A 22931-nucleotide genomic window follows, 5' to 3' on the forward strand; every position below is an offset into this window, starting at 1 on the left:
TACTTATGTAAATAAGGTATTTCTGATTTTTATTTGTAATACATTTGCAAAACCTGTTTTCACTTTGTCATTATGGGGTATTATGTGTAGATTGATGAAGAAAACATTTAATTTTAAAATAAGACGTAACGTAACAAAATGTGGGGGGAAAAAGTCAAGGGGTCTGAATACGTCCCGAATGCACTGTAAGAGCATAACCAAAGATAACCATAGAGAACTCTATGGTACCCCTGGTGGTCATGTTTAGTCTTACTTTAAATGATGCGATGATCTGCGACTGCGCACATATGGCACGTCACACTTTCGCGAAACAGGAATGTCTCCAACTAGTTAGCTGGGTACGAATAAAATAATTTACGCTCATAATGTCGGTCTTTCACGACGAAGTTGAGATCGAGGACTTTGAATATGACGAGGATGAAGAGACATACTATTTTCCCTGCCCATGTGGCGACAGATTTGCCATAACCAAAGTGAGTACAGTGAGAAGGTCCCCTGCGTTGTCACGTTGTGCCAACTCGCGTGTGATGGTTGTTGTATTTAATCTCTCTACTTGCAGGAGGATTTGGAAAATGGTGAAGAGGTGGCGACGTGTCCGAGCTGCTCGCTCATTGTTAAAGTAATCTACGACAAGGTTTGTTCTCCGTTTTGATGTTGGTGTTTCGATAGTCTCGGCCTCTCACGTTCTGATCAAACGGGAATTAGGAGGCCTCGCGAGACTAGTGTATTGGTGGCCTCTCCCTACTAGCTACTTGCCATTGAATAGATTTGTTATCTTTCTCTGATATTATAACTATTTCGTTCATGATGACTAATCTATTTCCCTATTCACCTCAATTCACCAGGAGGAATTTATGTCTGGGGAGATAATCGAAGCACCAACTACAGAGAGCAGATTGCAACTGACTCCGTCCTCCTGACAGCGATGACACATCCCCTTCATTTTCTCATTCCCATCAGTAAAAGTGGACCCTGCTGCATTTGTATGTGCTTCCACACAACACAAAGAAACATTATGAACGATATGCTTCACTGGTGAGGTCTGGGATGGAGGATTCTCACGATTCATTCACATGTTCCTGGCATTGGTTTTGCAGAGTCACGTAAAGGACCCTAACCACTACTATTTGCACAACGTATTTAAATAAATCCTTTATTCTTTTAAGTCTTTCACTCCCTTTTTTATAAACATGTTTATGCATTTTTGTGGATGCCTCAAGATTAAACCAGGATGAAGTGAATACCGTTTTTTCTTCTTCCCCTTGTTAACTGCTTGTAGTTTTTATGTTTGAACAGCAGGGGAGGCAGATGTTCAAGGAAAAATACAGGCCTACTTACTGTACACTGTACAGGGAATAAATAGGGTGCCATTGGGAAAATGGGTGTATAGACTTCTCTCTATTCTAACCTACAGATACTATCCTTGGGATTTCTGAGATTGTTTCAATTTAAAAGGAATGAGCTGGTGTAAGAAATATGGTGGAAACTCTTTAGTCTATGCTTAGGCCAATCCTACGTGGCCTTACATACCCTTTACTTGTACATATTTCAACAGTTTAGTGCTCTGCCATTTGACATGCCATGATTTATAACAAAAGGATTTGGCTCTGGTGGGTATGTGTGAGGCAGTGACCCTCTTGACACTTACATTTGAATCTATGAGTCATACGAGAAACATGAATTATTCATATTGGCTGGTTATTACGATGTGTATGTTATGGATGAACAAATGGCTGAATTACAATTCCCTAGTTACATACACTTCTCTCCCCCTCATGGATTAAAAAAAAAACAACATTGGATTGGTGTAAACTGGATCTTCTCTTACACCAGTCCATTCCTTTAAATCTGGGAAGAGTACAGAATCGTCCCTCAGCCAATACAATAAAATGACTCAATTCAAAAGACCCATGTAACCATATTACAATATTGACTGATACTGTGACAGCGTAGCTACTGTTTCACACCACCAGCTCTTTCACAGCAGGGCCTGACCTGTCAGAGAGAGGTGCTGTGCATCCCAAATGGCCCCCTATTCCCTATATAGTGCACTACCTTTGACCAGAGCCCTGTGGGCCCTCTGGTCAAAAGTAGTGCACTATGTAGGGAATAGAGTGCCATTTGGGACACAGAGGGAGAGAACATGATGGTGTCCTTCACATGATATTGAAGGTCCTGCCTATCTATTTATCCAATATCCAGTCAGCTCTGTGGCTGATGCTGTGGCGAGGGAGGAAGCTGAGCACAAGTCAACACGTCTAACTGCATCTCTCATCAGGGGGGCCACAGCAATGGCAGGCTGGCATTGACAAACACACCAGCACTCAGTCAGAGGAGCCTCACAGAGCAGGTCACTGCTGAGGGAGAGCGGGAGTTAGAGCACTGAGCAGTAGCGTCCATGATGTTTGTGTGGATGGCATTATGTATCGTTACTCCCTCACATCTGGAGGAAAATAGTCATTATTCATGTGACGATAATCCTTTGTGTGAAGTGTGATTATCAGTCACAAACAGTCATGAATTGCTCTGCTGAGAGGGATAGGCATACAAGACAATGCAAATGTGATGTAATGTGTGTACAATAATTGTGTTGTGCTCTGTGCTCCCTACCCTTTCCTTTTGGCAGGCGTGACGTCACATTTCAAGGCAGTTGGTTGAGCTGGAGGTAGAGGAGGAGACGAGCAACCCAGCGAGTTGAAGGGCCTGCGAAAAAAAGAGACGTCGTTAAAAGATAACCAAGCACATTGGTTTTTAAAAGTCAACTTTTAGACCCCGAAAGTGAATATCGAAGACTACTTTTGCAAATTCCTGACCTGATAATCCGATTCAACTGGAGAAACCACCAAGGTAAGAACACAACGAAACGCTGACGAACTGAGCGCAAAGTTATGGTTGCTTTGCTTGACGGGAGGTGCAGTTGGTGATGACTGGCATTTGTTGGTTTTGGTTAATGACAACATTACGAGCAGATTCAGATTTTTATTTTGAAGACGAGAAAATACAACAGTTAGAATAAGGCTCGTGGATTCGGCGCCGAGAAAGTAGAATAGTATTGTTGTGTTTGTCCATGCGGTTTTCTATCTTCTCCGTGGCTTTGTCCACGACAGTACAATACAATAGCCCATTGCCGCTTGGTAGGCTACGACGGAGATGAGTGTTTGCGCTTTTGCTAATATTTTTTGCAACATTGTATTAGTTATGTTTCAAACTTTAACATTATATCTCTTGAATAATCACTCTGCTTCGATTTTCATTCGTGGTACATTTGTTTACATACTGTAGTTAGACGGTCTTGGTGAGCAACATGTAGGCCTATTTGCAATGAGCATTAATGTTATTTTTCTTCTCTGTAAAACGTGCTCATACATGCCCAGTGTAATTGTTGAACTACACACACAATCTATATAAAATATAATGCATTCTGCCTATGCGTTTCTGTTGTTTTATTGTGAGGTGATAGTTTTTTGATGGCCATGATAAGGTGTGGTGTACCTGTTTTTGCTCAACTGTAACAACCTGAAACTGTGGCGATGAAGAAGATACAACCATTATTCTCTCTGTCAGAGGGTGTTGGCTTGCAAGCCCAAGAGGTCTAGGCAAGATGGGACTTAAACCGTTTCGTGTAATGAACACCTTCAGTTCTTAGGTCTACAATTTCTTTGGCCACACCTAAACCACTGGAGGCTCCTCAGAGGAGGAAGTGGAGGACTATCCTCCTTCAGTGAATTTCATAAAAATAGTAAAACATTAAAGTTAACCTTCTTAGATAAAACTATACTAAATATATTCACGTCACCAAATAATTGATTAACAGCACTCTGTAGGATAGCACCATGGTGTAGCCGGAGGACAGCTAGCTTCTGTCCTCCTCTGAGTACATTGACTTCAGTACAAAACATAGGCGGCTCATGGTTCTCACCCGCTTCCATACACTTACACAGCAATTATGACAACTTACGGAGGACGTCCTCCAACCTATCATGTTGTCCACCCAATCAAAGGATCAGAGAATGAAAGCATAAGCTACAGTTATCTAGCACTGCAGTGCAATACATGTGGTGAGTAGTTGATTCAAAGAGCGAGAAAGACAATAGTTGAACAGTTTTGAACAAATTAATTTGTTAAAAAATGAAGGAAAGCTAGAGAAAGGTATTTTGTATTTTTTTTCTCACTTTCACTTACTTAGCTAAAGAATTCAGCTAGCTAATTTAACCTACTTAATCATCCAGCGCAAACAGGGATACTATGTTAGCTAGCTGGCTATGACTATCCAACAGATAGTCAAAAAGGTAAACCTTTGGTTTGACTAATTTATTGCTAAACTATTTACTGAACTGCTTACTGACTGTACTCTGTAACGTTACTTCATGATTGTAGCTGTTTTGCTAACGTGTTAGTTCTATTAGCTATGTTGACTGTGACGTTACTTTAGCTAATATGGTGACAACGATGTAGGCTGTGTGTAGAGGTTATGATATGGTTTGGCTTGTAAAGGTTTTTTCGCCTGGTCTCATACAGCTGATGTGTTGTGCATTGAAGTCCACAAGCGAAGGGAAAGGTGAGAGGAGGAGACCCCATAGATGCGAGAAAGAATACAACGTGGCTGCTTTGAAGGTGAACTGTGTTTACATGTGATCAGGGGTGTATTTATTCTGACAATTCTGTTGAAAAACGTTTCTTAAATGGAATGAAACAGGGATTAACATACCTGAATTTGTCCAATAGAAACTCTCGTTTGCAACTGTTGGACTGGTGGTTTACACCCTTGATAAGATGCAGGCAAGAGTGTGCAAGGCGGTATTGAATGTGTCACTGTCTGTCACCTCAAATCTTTCTCTCAAACTGTGTGCACCTACGTTGTAAACTTTAATTCCTAGGCTAGTTTATAGCAACCTCATGATGGGTATAGGGAAAATTAAGAGTATCATGTAGTAAGTAGGCTAAACCTATCAATGATACATTGAACTGGGTGAATGGAATATCTCCCTCATCTTAAATGGCACCGACCACCGCTGACCTAATTTAGACATACAATGTTTAAAAAAAAAAAGTTTTTTGAAGCCACAACCATGTCAATACAAAGTAGAGACAAATACACAGTTTGTCCTCTGGACCAGCATTTAGGAAGCAATAACCTATACTAACTTCGTTGTCTGTTCAGTCAGTGTCGATCTTAACCAGCTCTGTATCGGATACTTAATATCAAATCAAATCAAATTTTATTTGTCACATACACATGGTTAGCAGATGTTAATGCGAGTGTAGCGAAATGCTTGTGCTTCTAGTTCCGACAATGCAGTAATAACCAACAAGTAATCTAGCTAACAATTCCAAAACTACTACCTTATAGACACAAGTGTAAGGGGATAAAGAATATGTACATAAAGATATATGAGTGAGTGATGGTACAGAGCAGCATAGGCAAGATACAGTAGATGGTATTGAGTGCAGTATATACATATGAGATGAGTATGTAAACAAAGTGGCATAGTTAAAGTGGCTAGTGATACATGTATTACATAAAGATGCAGTAGATGATATAGAGTACAGTATATACAAATACATATGAGATGAATAATGTAGGGTATGTAAACATTATATTAGGTAGCATTGTTTAAAGTGGCTAGTGATATATTTTACATAATTTCCCATCAATTCCCATTATTAAAGTGGCTGGAGTTGAGTCAGTGTGTTGGCAGCAGCCACTCAATGTTAGTGGTGGCTGTTTAACAGTCTGATGGCCTTGAGATAGAAGCTGTTTTTCAGTCTCTCGGTCCCAGCTTTGATGCACCTGTACTGACCTCGCCTTCTGGATGATAGCGGGGTGAACAGGCAGTGGCTCGGGTGGTTGTTGTTCTTGATGATCTTTATGGCCTTCCTGTGACATCGGGTGATGTAGGTGTCCTGGAGGGCAGGTAGTTTGCCCCCGGTGATGCGTTGTGCAGACCTCAATACCCTCTGGAGAGCCTTACGGTTGTGGGCGGAGCAGTTGCCGTACCAGGCGGTGATACAGCCCGACAGGATGCTCTCGATTGTGCATCTGTAGAAGTTTGTGAGTGCTTTTGGTGACAAGCCAAATTTCTTCAGCCTCCTGAGGTTGAAGAGGCGCTGCTGCGCCTTTTTCACGATGCTGTCTGTGTGGGTGGACCAATTCAGTTTGTCTGTGATGTGTATGCCGAGGAACTTAAAACTTACTACCCTCTCCACTACAGTTCCATCAATGTGGATAGCGGGGTGTTCCCTCTGCTGTTTCCTGAAGTCCACAATCATCTCCTTAGTTTTGTTGACGTTGAGTGTGAGGTTATTTTCCTGACACCACACTCCGAGAGCCCTCACCTCCTCCCTGTAGGCCGTCTCGTCGTTGTTGGTAATCAAGCCTACCACTGTTGTGTCGTCAGCAAACTTGATGATTGAGTTGGAGGCGTGCGTGGCCACGCAGTCGTGGGTGAACAGGGAGTACAGGAGAGGGCTCAGAACGCACCCTTGTGGGGCCCCAGTGTTGAGGATCAGCGGGGTGGAAATGTTGTTGCCTACCCTCACCACCTGGGGGCGGCCCGTCAGGAAGTCCAGTACCCAGTTGCACAGGGCGGGGTCGAGACCCAGGGTCTCGAGCTTGATGACGAGCTTGGAGGGAACTATGGTGTTAAATGCCGAGCTGTAGTCGATGGACAGCATTCTCACATAGGTATTCCTCTTGTCCAGATGGGTTAGGGCAGTGTGCAGTGTGGTTGAGATTGCATCGTCTGTGGACCTATTTGGGCGGTAAGCAAATTGGAGTGGGTTTAGGGTGTCAGGTAGGGTGGAGGTGATATGGTCCTTGACTAGTCTCTCAAAGCACTTCATGATGACGGAAGTGAGTGCTACGGGGCGGTAGTCGTTTAGCTCAGTTACCTTAGCTTTCTTGGGAACAGGAACAATGGTGGCCCTCTTGAAGCATGTGGGAACAACAGACTGGGATAGGGATTGATTGAATATGTCCGTAAACACACCAGCCAGCTGGTCTGCGCATGCTCTGAGGGCGCGGCTGGGGATGCCGTCTGGGCCTGCAGCCTTGCGAGGGTTGACACGTTTAAATGTTTTCCTCACGTCGGCTGCAGTGAAGGAGAGTCCGCATGTTTTAGTTGCGGGCCGGGTCAGTGGCACTGTATTGTCCTCAAAGCGAGCAAAAATAACTAAAAAATAATTTCCCCCACTATGGCTGTATTTATAGCTGCCGTGGTCATCCCCCTCTTCAAAGGGGGAGATGCTCTAGACCCAAACTGTTATAGACCTATATCCATCCTGCCCTGCCTTCCTAAAATCTTCAAAAGCCAAGTCCATAAACAGATCACCGACCATTTCAAATCCCACCGTATCTTCTCCACTCTGCAATCTGGTTTCCGAGCTGGTCATGGGTGCACCTCAGTCACGCTCAAGGTCCTAAACGATATCATAACCGCCATTGATAAAAGACAATACTGTGCAGCCGTCTTCATCGACCTGGCCAAGGCTTTCGACTCTGTCAATCACCGCATTCTTATCGGCAGACTAAATAGCCTTGGTTTTTAAAATGACTGCTCGCATGGTTCACCAACTACTTCTCAGATCGGTTTCAGTGTGTCAAGTTGGAGGGCCTGTTGTCCAGACCTCTGGGAGTCTCTATGGGGGTGCCACGGGGTTCAATTCTCGGGCGACGCTCTTCTCTATGTATATCAATGATGTCGCTCTTGCTGCTGGTGATTCTCTGATCCACCTCTACGCAGACGACACTATTCTGTATACATCTGGTCCTTCTTTGGACACTGTGCTAACAAACCTCCAAATGTGCATCAACGCCATACAACACTCCTTCCGTGGCCTCCAACTGCTTTTAAAACTTAGTAAAACTAAGTGCATGCTCTTCATCCGATTTCTGCCCACACCCTCCCGCCCGACTAGCATCACTACTCTGGACGATTCTGACCTAGAATATGTGGACTACTACAAATACCTAGGTGTCTGGTTAGACTGTAAACTCTCCTTCCAGACTCACATTAAGCATCTCCAATCCAAAATTAAATCTAGAATCATCTTCCTATTTCTCAACAAAGCCTCCTTCACTCATGCCGCCAAACGTACCTCGTAAAACTGACTATCCTACTGATCCTTCACTTCAGCGATGTTATTTACAAAATAGCCCCCAACACTCTACTCAGCAAACTGGATGTAGTCTATCACAGTGCCATCCTTTTTGTCACCAAAGCCCCAAATGCTACCCACCACTGCGACCTGTATTCTCTCGTTGGCTGGCCCTGACTACATATCCGTTGCCAAACCCACTGGCCCCAGGTCATCTATAAGTATTTGCTAGGTAAAGCCCCGCCTTATCTCAGCTCACTGGTCACTGTAGCAACATCCACCCGTAGCACACACTCCAGAAGGTATATGGCACTGTCCATCCCCAAAGCCAACACTTCCTTTGGCCGCCTTTCCTTCCAGTTCTCTGCTGCCAACGACTGGAACGAATTGCTAAAATCTCTGAAGCTGGAGTCTTATATCTCCCTCTAAAACTTTAAGCATCAGCTGTCAGAGTAGCTTACCGATCACTGTACCTGTACACAGCCAATCTGTAAATGGCACACCCTACTACCTCATCCCCATATTATTACTTACCCTCTTGCTCTTTTGCACCCCAGTATCTATACTTGCACATCATCATCTGCACATCTATCACTCCACTATTAATGCTAAATTGTAATTATTTTGCCTCTATGGCCTATTTATTGCCTACCTCCCTCCCTACTCTTCTACATTTGCACACACTGTACATAGATTTTTCTATTTTTCTTTTCTACTTGTTTGTGTAACTCTGTTGTTTTTGTCGCACTGCTTTGCTTTATCTTGGCCAGGTCGCTGTTGTAAATGAGAACTTGTTCTCAACTGGCCTACCTGGTTAAATAAAGGTGGAAAAAAAAATAAATCGGGAATAGGGTACCATTTGGGATGCAACCAGTGAATCCAAGAAAACCTCGGGCTGAGCCACATCCTGGTCAGTGTGACCCAGAACTAACTCTATGGTAGTCTAGATTATGCTCAGGGCATTTGATTACCCTAGTGCACTCAAACATGTTTTTTTTTCATCACATGAGAGATTATCCCAATAGCATGCTGTAACCTCTGAACATGAGAAGGAGGCATGGGCAGGGGAGGTACAATGATCCGCTCTGTTTGGTAGTGAGGGCTGACGCACTTCCCGGACTCTCTCACGTTGGTAGCATATGTCTACCCGATTTGGGTGCGGAACTGCTAGTGCACCTGGCAGTAAGTAGTAGGATACTTCTGTGTGGCCCCACTTGAACCCCTTTGCAACGGAGAAAAGAGGGAGCATTTACGTGGCTTGCAGTGTAACACTAGTTACCGGACCTTGTGTCACTTCACCTGGTGTTGATATTGTATTTCCTTACTCTCTCTCCATTTGGAGAATGTAATGTGGTAATATTTGATATGTAAGCATGCGCTATATTGTATACCTCGCATGCAAAGAGTCTATTATATGTATATCTGACTCCGTAAAGATGATTTAGCGATATGCAAGGTGCTATGTAGACCACGTGCAAGTATTATGCTTTTAGCTGTCTAAAATCAAGGAATGGTCATGAGAATGGAATTCTAAGTGCATTTAATGACTTACATTATATGAAGCTTAAGTTTCAAAGCATTACGAGGCACTTCTAAGCATGATCGGAGAGGGAGAGAGAGAATCTCACCACAGCAGGTCAGGAACAAAAAAGAGAACGAGACAATGAATCTAAGACCGTGTATAACATCTGAGTTGTTTGGATTCCAAATCTGAGTTGTTTACCAATAGAATTACTGTAACGTTAACTTCCAATCAGATATAACACCTACATGATGTAATCTCAACAGAACCTCTGCTTCTCAGAGGTGTGACGATGGCGGTTGGTGAGATCAACACAAAGAAGGCTGAATTCCTGAGAAGACGATAATAGCTTTTGCATAGTGTGTTAATAAGAAGAGTCACTGCGGGGGGGGGGGTTAGGGTTAGGGGGGGGGCTGCCCAACAACAATATTCTCTAGTGCTTCTTACAGGAAGTTGAACTCCTTCCTCTAGTATCTTTCAGAACATCATTTGAACCAGTCTTTGATTCAGTCTGTGGGAACTTGGTAGTGCGCAAAATTTTAGGGTAGCTGTAAAACGTGATACTGGTTTGCGAGGAGCCGTGTTGCTAATTCGTTATGAGGATTGTTTACTGGGTGAGTTTTTAACCCAGTTCCAGTAGCTAGGGATATTTCCAGTATCAGGGCTAGAGTTGGCGTCTCGCCCCTCGAGTGAAGGTGCTATTTGAGCATTCTCCATTTCGGAGTTGAAGCGGGCAAGCATAGACACAGTGCATGTGGGCAAGCATAGACACAGTGCATGTGGGCAAGCATAGACACAGTGCATGTGGGCAAGCATAGACACAGTGCATGTGGGCAAGCATAGACACAGTGCATGTGGGCAAGCATAGACACAGTGCACGTGGGCAAGCATAGACACAGTGCACGTGGGCAAGCATAGACACAGTGCACGTGGGCAAGCATAGACACAGTGCACGTGGGCAAGCATAGACACAGTGCACGTGGGCAAGCATAGACACAGTGCACGTGGGCAAGCATAGACACAGTGCACGTGGGCAAGCATAGACCCAGTGCACGTGGGCAAGCATAGACCCAGTGCACGTGGGCAAGCATAGACCCAGTGCACGTGGGCAAGCATAGACCCAGTGCCCGTGGGCAAGCATAGACCCAGTGCACGTGGGCAAGCATAGACCCAGTGCACGTGGGCAAGCATAGACCCAGTGCACGTGGGCAAGCATAGACCCAGTGCACGTGGGCAAGCATAGACCCAGTGCACGTGGGCAAGCATAGACCCAGTGCACGTGGGCAAGCATAGACCCAGTGCACGTGGGCAAGCATAGACCCAGTGCACGTGGGCAAGCATAGACCCAGTGCACGTGGGCAAGCATAGACCCAGTGCACGTGGGCAAGCATAGACCCAGTGCACGTGGGCAAGCATAGACCCAGTGCACGTGGGCAAGCATAGACCTAGTGCACGTGGGCAAGCATAGACACAGTGCATGTGTTGGTGTACATGAATACAACTTGGTTTGTCATATTGCGAGCTTTGAAAAATAAGCCTAAAGCCTTGGGATGCTTGTGATCTTGAAAGCTACTTGCTGGAAGAGAACATTGTGTTGGGAAAGAAATCCTCACCACTGTTGCTGTTTCTTATCGTGTGAAAGGGTCCTATCGGGGTTTCTGCTTGTAGACGGATAACAAAAAGGCAGGGGTTGGATTTACTTGGCTTCTGGTCGAAGCCAGTCAGGAAATCTTTGGGCTGTAGTCCGTAGGCAGACCAAAGGGCTGTCAAGGGGAGGCCACGTTTTGGATTGTGAAGGCATCAGTGTAGCTTAAATAGCCTAACTGCAGTGTGTGTGTACACGTTTTTATTTTTTGTTTGTTTTTTTGTTTTTGTTTTAACCTTTATTTAACTAGGCAAGTCAGTTAAGAACAAATTGTTATTTTCAATGACGGCCAGTGGGTTAACTGCCTGTTCAGGGGCAGAACGACAGATTTGTACCTTGTCAGCTCGGGGATTTGAACTTGCAACCAACGCTCTAACCACTAGGCTACCCTGCCGCCCCATCTGTGTCTTTGGTCTGCCCTGTTAAGCCTGAATGAAGACAATGTTCCTCCACCCCCAGAGCGCTGAGATTGGTTGTCATTACCTACCTCTGTGACACATCATGGTACATATGCTTCCAATCAAAATCAAATAAAATGTTATTGGTCACGTACACATGGTTAGCAGATGTTATTGTGAGTGTAGCTAAATGCTTGTGCTTCTAGTTCCGACAGTGCAGTAATATCTAACAAGTAATCTAACAATTCCCCAACAACTACCCAATACACACAAATCTAAAGGGGTGATGGAGAATATGCACATATAAGTTTATGGATGAGAGATGGCCGAGCGGCATAGGCAAGGTGCAGTAGATAGATTAGTCATATCACATCACTGTATTTTATACTAAGATATTTTAACATTTATTAAAGTGGCATTTTTTAATTTTACCTTTATTTAACTAGGCAAGTCAGTTAAGAACAAATTCAGCCTAGGAACAGTGGGTTAACTGCCTTGTTCAAGGGTAGAACGACAGATTTTTACCTTGTCAGCTCGGGGATTTGACCTTTCGGTTACTAGTCCAACGCTTTAACCACTAGGCTACCTGCCACCCCAGGTTGTTTTCCTTGATGATCTTTTTGGCCTTCCTGTGACATCGGGTGTTATTGGTGTCCTGGAGCGCAGGTAGTTTGCCCCCGGTGATGCGTTGTGCAGACCGCACTACCCTCTGGAGAGCCTTGCGGTTGAGGGCGGTGCAGTTGCTGTACCAGGATGTGATGCAGCCCGACAGGATGCTCTCGATTGTGCATCTGTAAAAGTTTGTCAGAGTTTTGGGTGACAAGCCTGAGGTTGAAGAGGCGCTGTTGCGCCGCCTTCACCACACTGTCTGTGTGAGTGGACCATTTAAGTTTGTCTGTGATGTGTACGCCCAGGAACCTTCCACCTTCTCCACTGCTGCCCCTTTGATGTGGATAGGGGGGTGCTCCCTCTGCTGTTTCCTGAAGTCCACGATCATCTCCTTTGTTTTTGTTGACGTTGAGTGAGAGGTTGGTTTTCCTGACACCAAACTCGGCTACATAATGATGTCATTCCCCCCATCCCACATGGCCACAGTGTTGCGTGTTCAGGTTTGCCAAGACAGAGACTCATCTAGAGATGAAAAACAGAATAGGAGAGGGAACCTCTCAACAAAGAAGAAATGGTTGTTCCTTTTTCAAGAGGAGCAGATTCCAAGAAAAAAGGGGAATCTACAACATTAACTCTCCAGTGAATCAGAGTCGACGTGAAAGAGGATGTTATGAAGCCTAACAACGTAGACTAGTGTGTATGACTGACATCATCCATCAACTAAGTAAGCCATATGCAGATAATATATACACACCCCATGTAGTTTCCAGTTTGTACACTTCTTTGTGTTGACCTAGACTAGAGCAGGCCTCAAAACAGGCTGGATGACAGTGAGATTACCGTGGTAATGTGAACTGCAACAGGAGCACCGTATAATGCAGAGAAATGTTTCTGTTGCGTTGAGTGTGCATGTCAGAGTGGTTTTTGTCAGAGTAGGGATTTTACACTCCGAGATCAAAGAGATATTCTATCAGTGAAGCAGAGCCTGGTGTCACCAGATCATAATCATTGTCACGGAACACTTGTGTCACTTGTGACTCTGGCTGTCGGTGCTAAATGGGACAAAGTGAAACCGAGAGGGAGAGAGAGATTTAGAGTGAGAAAGGCGACGGGAGAGGAGAAACAGCCCCTGTAGAAATGTCCTGTCTAATAAAATCTGACAGTTACTCAAAAAGACACTGGGTTGTCTCATGAAATTGAAGGGTTGGCAGTTGGCACGCTTGGCAATGGATCTCATTAAGATGTGCCGACATCAGAAGCATTATTCCTTAATTGGTCTGTGCTAATAAAATATTTTTGCTAGAAGATGGCTCATGGGTAAGTTACAATGTCTCTGGGGAACCTTGTTGCTAGCTTGCACTGTTTCCTCTACTTTCATGTGGTGGTGGAAATGTCAGTTGTATTTTGATAAGACGTAATTTGAAAATTCTCCATCTGTTTCGCCTGCCTCGTCTCCACAGGTCTATCTTCCACCGGTATGTTTGAAATGGATGATTATCCCATCTGCGATTCTCCGACACAAACGTTTTTTGTTCTGTTTCTAGGCGAATAGTAATGGGTCATCCGACTCCACCAACGTGAGAGATTTGAATATTACCTGCTTTGTCCAACTTTTCCTCTGGAATATAGATTTCACAGTTTCTTACGGTCTCTGTTTTCTCAGCACCTCAGCTCAGAACGACAGATTTCAACACCAGGCGGTTGCTATCACAACAGTCTCAGGATGTGCAGTGGATGCCAGATTTCCACCACAATCACTTCACTTCAAATCTCAACATCTTAGTTCATACCTGGAAGAGTGACTAGAGTTTTTCAGAAATTGGGCCAAGATGAATTCCCCAACATCTATTTTGTTGTCTCGCATAAATCAGGGTTTGAAACATGCAGATTTCAATCATGGGAGAGATCAATGAGAAACTGAAGATGCCTATCAGAGTCAGACGGTCAAAGCCTCTGCTTACCCAGTATACTGGCAACAGAAATGCTTAGAGCTCCAGATTTTTCAGTTTAGGTTCTCAGGCTCAGGTTCATTTGATGAATCCTAGGGAGTACAGCGGCTTTGACTCCAAACTGACCGCTGTGTACGGACAAATGAGGGATTCCTCTTCCTCCAGGAAACGGCAGGCAGGTTCTGGTCATCACGAAAACAACCTCTGTCCAGCTGAGGCATCCACAGCTTCCTGCTATGATGGCCAATTGCACAGATTCATGTGGACTTTCGTAATGGCTTTTCCAGTTGGAGCTTGTTTTAGGCTAACTGTTGTGGAGATGGAATGTTAGATTCCACTGCTGTGTCATTTTGAATGAGCTTAAAGCATCTGAAAAGCATAATCTTCCTAGCTACCCCTCATAACAATTCAAGTTTAGGCTAATACGCTAACAGCACTCATCATAATTACTTTTCTCGCCACTTAAAAGCCCCCTTGCTCAAAATTCTTCAGAGATTTAGCAGCCATTGCTGGAATAGTAGGACCACCCTTACATTAGACATTTTAGTAATTTAGCAGACTCTCTTAACCAGAGCGACTTACAGAAGCAATTGGGGTTAAGTGCCTTGCTCAAGGGCACATTGAACGATTTTTCACCTAGTTTGCTCTGGGATTCGAACCAGCAAAATTTTGATTACTGGCTCAATGCTCTTCTGAAGTTTCAACCACGGGGATGGCAAATTCACTTTTCAGATGCAGAAATTGACAGCACACATTACTTTTAGATGGTTATTGTTTTGTGACTCTGGACGAAGACAAATACTTTGCAGCAGGCTTGTCATAGATTAAAATAGGCCTACGTCGTGGCCTGCGCCTGACCTCGAACTATCCATTCAACCACGATGAGTCCTGAGCCTGTGACCTTTACCGGAATGTCGGAATGCCTCATGGAGCTGGTCATCCAGTGTTGAGCAGGTGGGATGCTTGCTGTGAAAATTAAAACTGGGGACATTGTTCTGTAGGTATGTTAGCTGATGGCTCTAATAGCCTGCTGTGCTCATGACACGAACAGTGTGATAGAACAATACACTACATCTGTGTCATTTTGGCCATGGAAAAAGCTAAATCAGACAGACAACAAGATTACATTTTGACCTACTGTTTTGAGGCTATAACTAAATACTTAGTTATGTTTCTGTTTGCATGCTACCATGCCTCACTGTCAACAGAGGCAGCAGGTTAGGGTGAGGCAGAGCCTGCCTCTGAGTCTAACTATGGAGTTGACTATTCCCTCTAGAACGTTCTATAGCTCTCTCTCCCTTTCCCTCTCTCTCCTCTTATCCTCTTTCTCTGTCTCTCTCCCTCGACTCACTCTCTCTATCCACTCAAACCTCCATTCCTGAGCAGCTTTCCCAACAGAAGCATGTTACAGTGCTATTTTTTTTAACCAGCTAGCAGGGAGGGATACGGCACAATCTGTGGACAGGCTGAAGAGGAGTCGGGGACCACATTTGAACTGAGAAGTGGTTCTGAAAGGTTGGTCATGTAATAAAAAAAAAAAAAGTATTATTTATTGGAAAGGATTGGTTTATGTAAGAGAGCTTTGCTGTTGTTGACAGGTCGATATGTCTTTTCCCACTGGTTTCTAAGAAAGGCAGGATCTTCAATTCAGAAGGGCAGGATCTTGCTCCCTTGCTCTTTCTGGTCAGGCCTTGAGTTGTTTTGTCCGCTTTGCTGTTCCGTCTCCATGTTCTTCTTTTCATAGAATAAAGATGGGTTTTCTTTGAATGAGGCTACTTTCTGTGCTCTTTGTGTCTGCTCCCTGCAAACCTGTTCCCGCACCAGACAGTGAGTGCACAGAAACATTGTTTCTGAATATCAGGCCCAGACACTCTCCTCAGTACTGAATGAGAGCCTTGGGGTGAACCAGACTGTTGCAGTGCTCTCTCTCTCTCTCTGGGTCTCTGTTTCTCTCTCTCTCTCTCTCCTCCACTTGGGAAATAAAACGTGTTATACATCCAATAAGACTAAAAGTATGTGCTCTAGCAGCAGACGTGAACGTTGTCACACTGCCTAAAGGACCTTCTAAAGCTTTCGGTATGCAGCCCACGATGTGGAGCCAGAGACTACACTGGAAATCCAATTTGAGGAAAGCGGAGTCTGAAGGGGCAGTTTAGGGCATTTAGGATGACGAGGCGAAGTGGAGGGTGTAGCTGAGACCGAGGGGGGTAGTCAGACATTTTTACATGCACCTCCCTTAGTTGCTGTCATAATCTCTCATGGACAGACTACGTAAACGGTACCGTAGATCTGTCATGATTCAACGGGATGCGTGAGGTAACGAGCAGCATTACTTCCGGTGCTTTGGACAAAATCACGATTTCACAGGTGAATTCTGGAAGGGGGTTCCGATCCTTGTTCTACCTCTTCTTTTAACATATATGGACCCAGTCACGACACAGGAAGTACAGGTTCCCAGGCCTCTTCCGTTAACCCTATGGTTTTAGTTATCATGTAGGCCTATGTTAATATGATATTAATATGCACGTCCAGGTGTCTTTGCTGCTCCAATAGCCAGTGATAGTCTCCAGAGAGGCCTAGGGAGCCTGTAGTTCCTGTATCGTGACTATACTATGGGAGAGAGAGGGACATTTATTGGCCCCTGAGGCTCCTAAAGGCACAGTCTCTAGCTGTTGTGGTAACCTCTGACCCCTCTTCCTTCCTGTTTAGGTCGTAGATCTCTTCCCTCCCATTCCCTCCAGACAGCTAATCTGATGTGATAGGCCTGTTCACTCATGCTATCATGCATATTTCACCTCTGTGTCTGAACGGTAGCTGATGTCGTCAGTTCTTGTCTGTTGGAAAGAGCCGTTCTGCGAACATGATGGATCCCACAACTTTCCATTTCTGGTGGCTTCGCAATCTCATCATCGCTCTCTGCTAGACCTGTGGAGGAAGATGGAGATCACACGAGAGAGAGAGACCCAGTCTAAATATGGACTGTGCTGATTGAATGTGGTCTCATTTGAAACACTCCGCTCTCCAGCCTGCTTGGCAGAGACCGATAACAGCGATTAGCATAAAGAGGGAATAAAACCAGTGTTTAACGCAGCAGGCAGCGAGCTAGTCCACGGGATGGGTTCACTCTGAGGTGTACGTGTGTGGGTGTCATTAGGCCCCTCTGAGCAAATCAAGTGGAACGCAATTACTGTGTGCGTCCCCATTCTGATAAGGCTTTTAAAAGCATTCTTTCCCTCCCTCTCTCCTCTCCTTCCATCTCTCACCCATCCATCCATCATTTGTCCATGCTGTTGCACGTCCATCTGAATAACCAAGGATTCATTGTTTCCATGTCTTTCAGTTAGGGAACCTGTCGCCCTTTGACTGTGTAACTGACAGCACTGAAAGGCCCAGTGGATGCCTGTGGTTGTCTTATTGCTCTACCAGGGCTTGACGATCAGCCAGCAGTTAAAAGCCACGATATGCTTCATCTGATCTAGGGCCTTTGTCGAGAGCAAGTTGGGCATAGCGGGGATATTTGGCTGCTCCATACCATCCAAGCGGGCAGGCAAAAACTATGGCCAAAGAGGACATCAATTCCTTGCTCACACCACGTGTGCGTAGGAGGGTGCATGTGCGAGTCAGTCCGCCGTCTATTTCAGAATTCGGGAGAATAGTCCGTCTCCCACCTGTGACGGCGCTAGGTTGTCAGAGAGCGTAGTCGGATGATTAGACCTGGATGGTAAGTTGGCAGTCACACAGACACACACACTCGTCCCTCACGCACTCTGGCACTGCGGGCCAAGGCCAGATCAACGGATTGCATATCACTTAATTCTGTTCCCTTTGTCAGGCTGCCTCTTCTGCCTCCAATTATCTGTACTCTCTCTCTATTCTCCCTGTTTCTGGAACATTCCACATCAACCTGGACCTATTGTTCAACTAGTGAGGAGAAACATTGGGAAATACATTTATATTGTGTGGTGATGTTGTGTGGTGATCTGGGGTTGTGTGATATTGTGTGGTGATCTGGGGTTGTGTGATATTGTGTGGCGTTGTGCAGGGTTGTGTGATATTGTGTGGGGTTGTGCAGGGTTGTGTGATATTGTGTGGTGATCTGGGGTTGTGTGATATTGTGTGGTGATCTGGGGTTGTGTGATATTGTGTGGGGTTGTGCAGGGTTGTGTGATATTGTGTGGGGTTGTGCAGGGTTGTGTGATATTGTGTGGTGATCTGGGGTTGTGTGATATTGTGTGGTGATCTGGGGTTGTGTGATATTGTGTGGGGTTGTGCAGGGTTGTGTGATATTGTGTGGGGTTGTGCAGGGTTGTGTGATATTGTGTGGTGATCTGGGGTTGTGTGATATTGTGTGGGGTTGTGCAGGGTTGTGTGATATTGTGTGGTGATCTGGGGTTGTGTGATATTGTGTGGTGATCTGGGGTTGTGTGATATTGTGTGGGGTTGTGTGATATTGTGTGGGGTTGTGGTATTGTGTGGTGATGTGAGGTTGTGATGTTGTGTAGGGCTGTGATATTGTGTAGGGCTGTGCAGGGTTGTGATATTGTGTAGGGGGTTGTGCAGGGTTGTGATGTTGTGTGGGGTTGTGCAGGGTTGTGATTGTGTGGGGTTGTGCAGGGTTGTGATATTGTGAGGTTGTGTGATATTGTGTAGGGGTGATGTAGGGGTTGTGTGATATTGTGTAGGGTTGTGGTATTGTGTGTGGGGTTGTGGTGATTGTGTGGTGATGTGAGGTTGTGATGTTGTGTAGGGTTGTGATATTGTGTGGGGTTGTGCAGGGTTGTGATGTTGTGATGGGGTTGTGATGTTGTGTGGTTGGATATTGTGTGCAGGGTTGTGATGTTGTGTGGGGTTGTGATTGTTGTTGTGCAGGGTTGTGATATTGTGAGGTTGTGTGATTGTGTGGGGTTGTGGTGATGTGGGGTTGTGTGATATTGTGTGGGGTTGTGGTATTGTGTGGGGTTGTGGTATTGTGTGGTGATGTGAGGTTGTGATGTTGTGTAGGGTTGTGATATTGTGTGGGGTTGTGCAGGGTTGTGATGTTGTGTGGGGTTGTGATTGTGTGGGGTTGTGCAGGGTTGTGATATTGTGAGGTTGTGTGATATTGTGTGGGGTTGTGGGGTTGTGTGATATTGTGAGGTTGTGTGATATTGTGTGGGGTTGTGGTGATGTGGGGTTGTGTGATATTGTGTGGGGTTGTGCAGGGTTGTGGTATTGTGCTGGATTGTGATGTGTGGTGATGTTGTGTAGGGCTGTGATATTGTGTGGTGATTTGTGTAGGGTTGTGATGTTGTGTGGGGTTGTGAGGTTTGTGTGGGGTTGTGCAGGGTTGTGATATTGTGAGGTTGTGTGATATTGTGTGGGGTTGTGGTGATGTGGGGTTGTGTGATATTGTGTGGGGTTGTGCAGGGTTGTGGTATTGTGCTGGATTGTGATGTGTGGTGATGTTGTGTAGGGCTGTGATATTGTGTGGTGATTTTTGTAGGGTTGTGATGTTGTGTGGGGTTGTGCAGGGTTGTGATATTGTGTGGGTTGTGATGTGTGATGTTGTGTGTGTGATTGTGTGGGGTTGTGCAGGGTTGTGTGATTGTGTGGGCTGGGGTGATGTGTGGGGTTGTGATGTGTGATATTGTGCGGGGTTGTGCAGGGTTGTGAGGTTGTGCAGGGTTGTGTGATTGTGTGGGCTGGGGTGATGTGTGGGGTTGTGATGTGTGATATTGTGCGGGGTTGTGCAGGGTTGTGAGGTTGTGTGGGGTTGTGGTATTGTGGGGTTGTGTGATATTGTGTGGGGTTGTGGTATTGTGGGGTTGTGTGATATTGTGTGGGGTTGTGCAGGGTTGTGGTATTGTGCTGGATTGTGATGTGTGGTGATGTTGTGTAGGGCTGTGATATTGTGTGGTGATATGTGGGGTTGTGCAGGGTTGTGATATTGTGTGGGTTGTGATTGTGCAGGGTTGTGATGTTGTGCAGGGTTGTGATATTGTGTGGGTTGTGTTGTGTGTGTTTTTGTGCGGGGTTGTAATGTGTGGTGATGTGTGATATGGTGCGGGGTTGTGATGTGTGGTGATGTGAGATATTAGCTTGAGGGGACAAACATCATTGTAAATTGTTGAGGAACTGAATGTTACAGCTGTGACTGTCTTGCTGATGACACAGAGTATGACTACCTCTTCACCTCCCCATAACTTCCCTATGTGGCTCTGGGGCGACAGTGTGACACTAGTCACATTAGGAACACCAAGTAACCGAGTAACATGTTTGTAGTGTTTAGCCTGGTGTAGCCTATTTGCTTAAAGTGATATCTCACACAGCCTACCTTTTTGCCAAGAATAAGGCTATTCCAAGTTGCAGGCAACAAATCGTATTCACTTGGACGACACAACCTTTTCCAGAACAGACATTGTGAGTGGGAGAGCGTTAGAAAGAGGCAGAGAGAGAAAGACGGAGTGGAAAAATGACCAAAAACTTGTCATTAAAAGAAATCCAAAATGACGTCCACAGCCAGGATAAACAATGCTCACTCTCTGGGGCAGAATCTGCAGTAATTGAAAAGGAAGGAGGAGGTAATGATGAATATGAGAGGGGGCAGAGCAGAGGCCTACATTTTGAGTTCTATCCTTTAATGAGATTGGGGAATGAACCTGGTAGTTAAGAAAAACCTCTCTCTCTTTCTCTTATATTAAGTAATGAGAAGAGTAATGCTGGAATGTTCTTTGCAATTGTTTATTTATTTAACCCTTATTTAACTAGACAAGTCAGTTAAGAACAAATTCTTCTTTACAATGACGTCCTACCCCGGCCAAAACCGGACGACGTGGGCCAATTGTGCGCCGCCCTATGGGACTCCCAATCACAGCCGGATGTGATTCAGCCTGTGATTCAGCTGCGCCACTCGGGAGCCCCATTCCATGGGTGTAGAGAGACTGTGTGTCTTCTGTCCGTCTGTTTCTGCTTAGTAGTTGGATTTTGCCAGATTAAACCAATTATTACTCCAATTAACCATCAGCAATTGCTCAAATGGAACTAATAGCATAATAGCATTCTAATGTGATTCAAATCTGTTGCGGAATCACAAGATAAGGAGGGAGCAGTTAGAATTGGCCTAGCTTCTGGGAGCAGTTAGAATTGGCCTAGCTTCTGGGAACAGTTACGATTGGCCTAGCTTCTGGGAACAGTTACGATTGGCCTAGCTTCTGCCACTTGGGTGTTCGGTCATGTTTTCGGGAGAGCAGCTGCATTTTGAAAGATGTTGGGTGAAGCTCTGGATCTTCTGACAGCACACACACATGCCTGCTATATAATCTCACGGGAGATGCTTGTTTTCTTGCACAACAGCCCATCTATTCGCTCGGGGCTAGGCTAGGGATTTATTGTGATGGGCCTGAAAAGAATACTGCTGTATCCGTGCCAGTCTCTCTCAGGCTAATTATTGCCTGCCGATGGGCCCCGGCTCCCCCTGGTCCTTGCTTGTAAATGGCTGTATGTTCACAACAAGTGAATGTTCTATGGAGTGTTTCATTATGTCCCTGGCTGCCATTGGCCATGTATCTCCCCGATAGTCACGATCTGCCATCTCGTAGGCCACCTCAACTGTCTGTCTGTAGGTACAGTAATGATCTGGCCGTGGTCTGATCTACTTTTAAATGGTGTCAGTGTGGATTAAACATGCAGATGCTTTGAGTCGTAGGGAAATACGCTGACATTTAAAAAAGGAGTACTGACCACGAGCTTATCTGTGTACATGCAAGGACAGGAGACATATCCCTTTTAAAGCAGGGGCCAAAGGGTGCGTACAAGTTCTCCTTTTTTATTCCTGAGGAGTGGTCCATTCAAGGTCTGTGGCTTAGAATTGGAACTAGGTCCGTGTCTCAGATGAGTGAATTGTTCAACTGTACAGTAGAGAATGGATGGATGGATGGATGGATGAATGAATGAATGAATGAATGAGAGCCTGTAGTCAAGGTCATCTGGAGGAGGAGGGCCCAGTTGTTTTGACAGTTGCTCAGCTAGCTGCTACTGCAGCGGGTCATTTTTGTGAGCGCTAACTGAAACCAGAAGTCGGCCTAGAGGTTCAGGGGAAGAGAGGGAGCACTGGAAGCACATGCTGCCGAGAGAGGTCGAACGAGACACACACTTTGTGTTCAGTGTTTTGATCCATTAAGGAGCCATTTCCTTTGCTCTTTCAATCGACGTGTGCGTGCATGTTCATGGTATATGTGTGGAAGGAGCACATCTATTGCTGTCACCTATGTTGCAGGAGCCTGATTTGAATGTGGTGGAATAGCGAAAGTCATCTGCATAACCCAGAGTAGTAATGGTTGGACTTTATCATCACGAAGGGCAGCGGTACCATATCCATGAATCCCTGTTAAACTGAGCAGAAGACGACTTAAGGAGCCTTGGACGAAGTCCATAAGCACCGAGGTAAAAAAAAAAAGTTGGCTTTAAAGAAAAGGTTTGAAGGATTTAGTTTTAAATTAGTTTTTATCTCAAGAGCAATGTATTAATAATTCTGACTGGTTCGTTCACTTTTCATCGCCACATGTATTTAGACCTTCTATATGGTCTTCTAGCTCAGCCCACGAGCCAGGTGAAGTCTGGAGTGTTCCAGAAACATAGTTCTGCATTACAATGCCTGGAGAGGAGTCGAACGTCTCGAGAACCACATCAATATATGATCAATCATTTATGTCGTGTTGAGTTATGGCAACAAC

The 22931-nt window shown here is 45.1% G+C and overlaps 2 protein-coding genes across 3 annotated transcripts in view; both read left to right on the forward strand.

Moving 5' to 3' along the window:
- Nucleotides 1–269: 269 nt before the first annotated feature.
- On the forward strand, nt 270–1165 carry LOC115129714 (diphthamide biosynthesis protein 3-like). Its single transcript, XM_029660373.2, has 3 exons — nt 270–473; nt 560–634; nt 846–1165. Exons 1-3 carry the CDS (start codon nt 366–368, stop codon nt 918–920), a joined length of 258 nt encoding a protein of 85 aa, XP_029516233.1. The 5' UTR covers nt 270–365; the 3' UTR covers nt 921–1165.
- A 97-nt stretch (nt 1166–1262) lies between these two features.
- LOC115129713 (cytoplasmic protein NCK2-like) overlaps nt 1263–22931 on the forward strand; it is a 58381-nt gene continuing 36712 nt past the window's right edge. Inside the window, exons 1-2 of one of the 2 annotated variants that reach the window (XM_065018810.1) lie at nt 1263–2847; nt 4519–4614. The gene's annotated coding sequence lies outside the window, so the exon portion shown is untranslated. The remainder of the gene's footprint in view (nt 2848–4518; nt 4615–22931) is intronic. The other variant, XM_065018809.1, reaches the window with a different exon arrangement.

Source organism: Oncorhynchus nerka, linkage group LG5, assembly GCF_034236695.1.
Source record: "Oncorhynchus nerka isolate Pitt River linkage group LG5, Oner_Uvic_2.0, whole genome shotgun sequence".
NCBI classification, from domain to species: Eukaryota; Metazoa; Chordata; class Actinopteri; order Salmoniformes; family Salmonidae; genus Oncorhynchus; species Oncorhynchus nerka.

Coding starts and splice junctions, on each gene's coding strand:
- LOC115129714 (XM_029660373.2), top strand. CDS start 366: ATGTCGGTCTTTCACGACGAAGTTGAGATCGAGGACTTTGAATATGAC. Junction 474..559: donor ACAGATTTGCCATAACCAAA/GTGAGTACAGTG, acceptor CTCTACTTGCAG/GAGGATTTGGAAAATGGTGA. Junction 635..845: donor TTAAAGTAATCTACGACAAG/GTTTGTTCTCCG, acceptor TCAATTCACCAG/GAGGAATTTATGTCTGGGGA.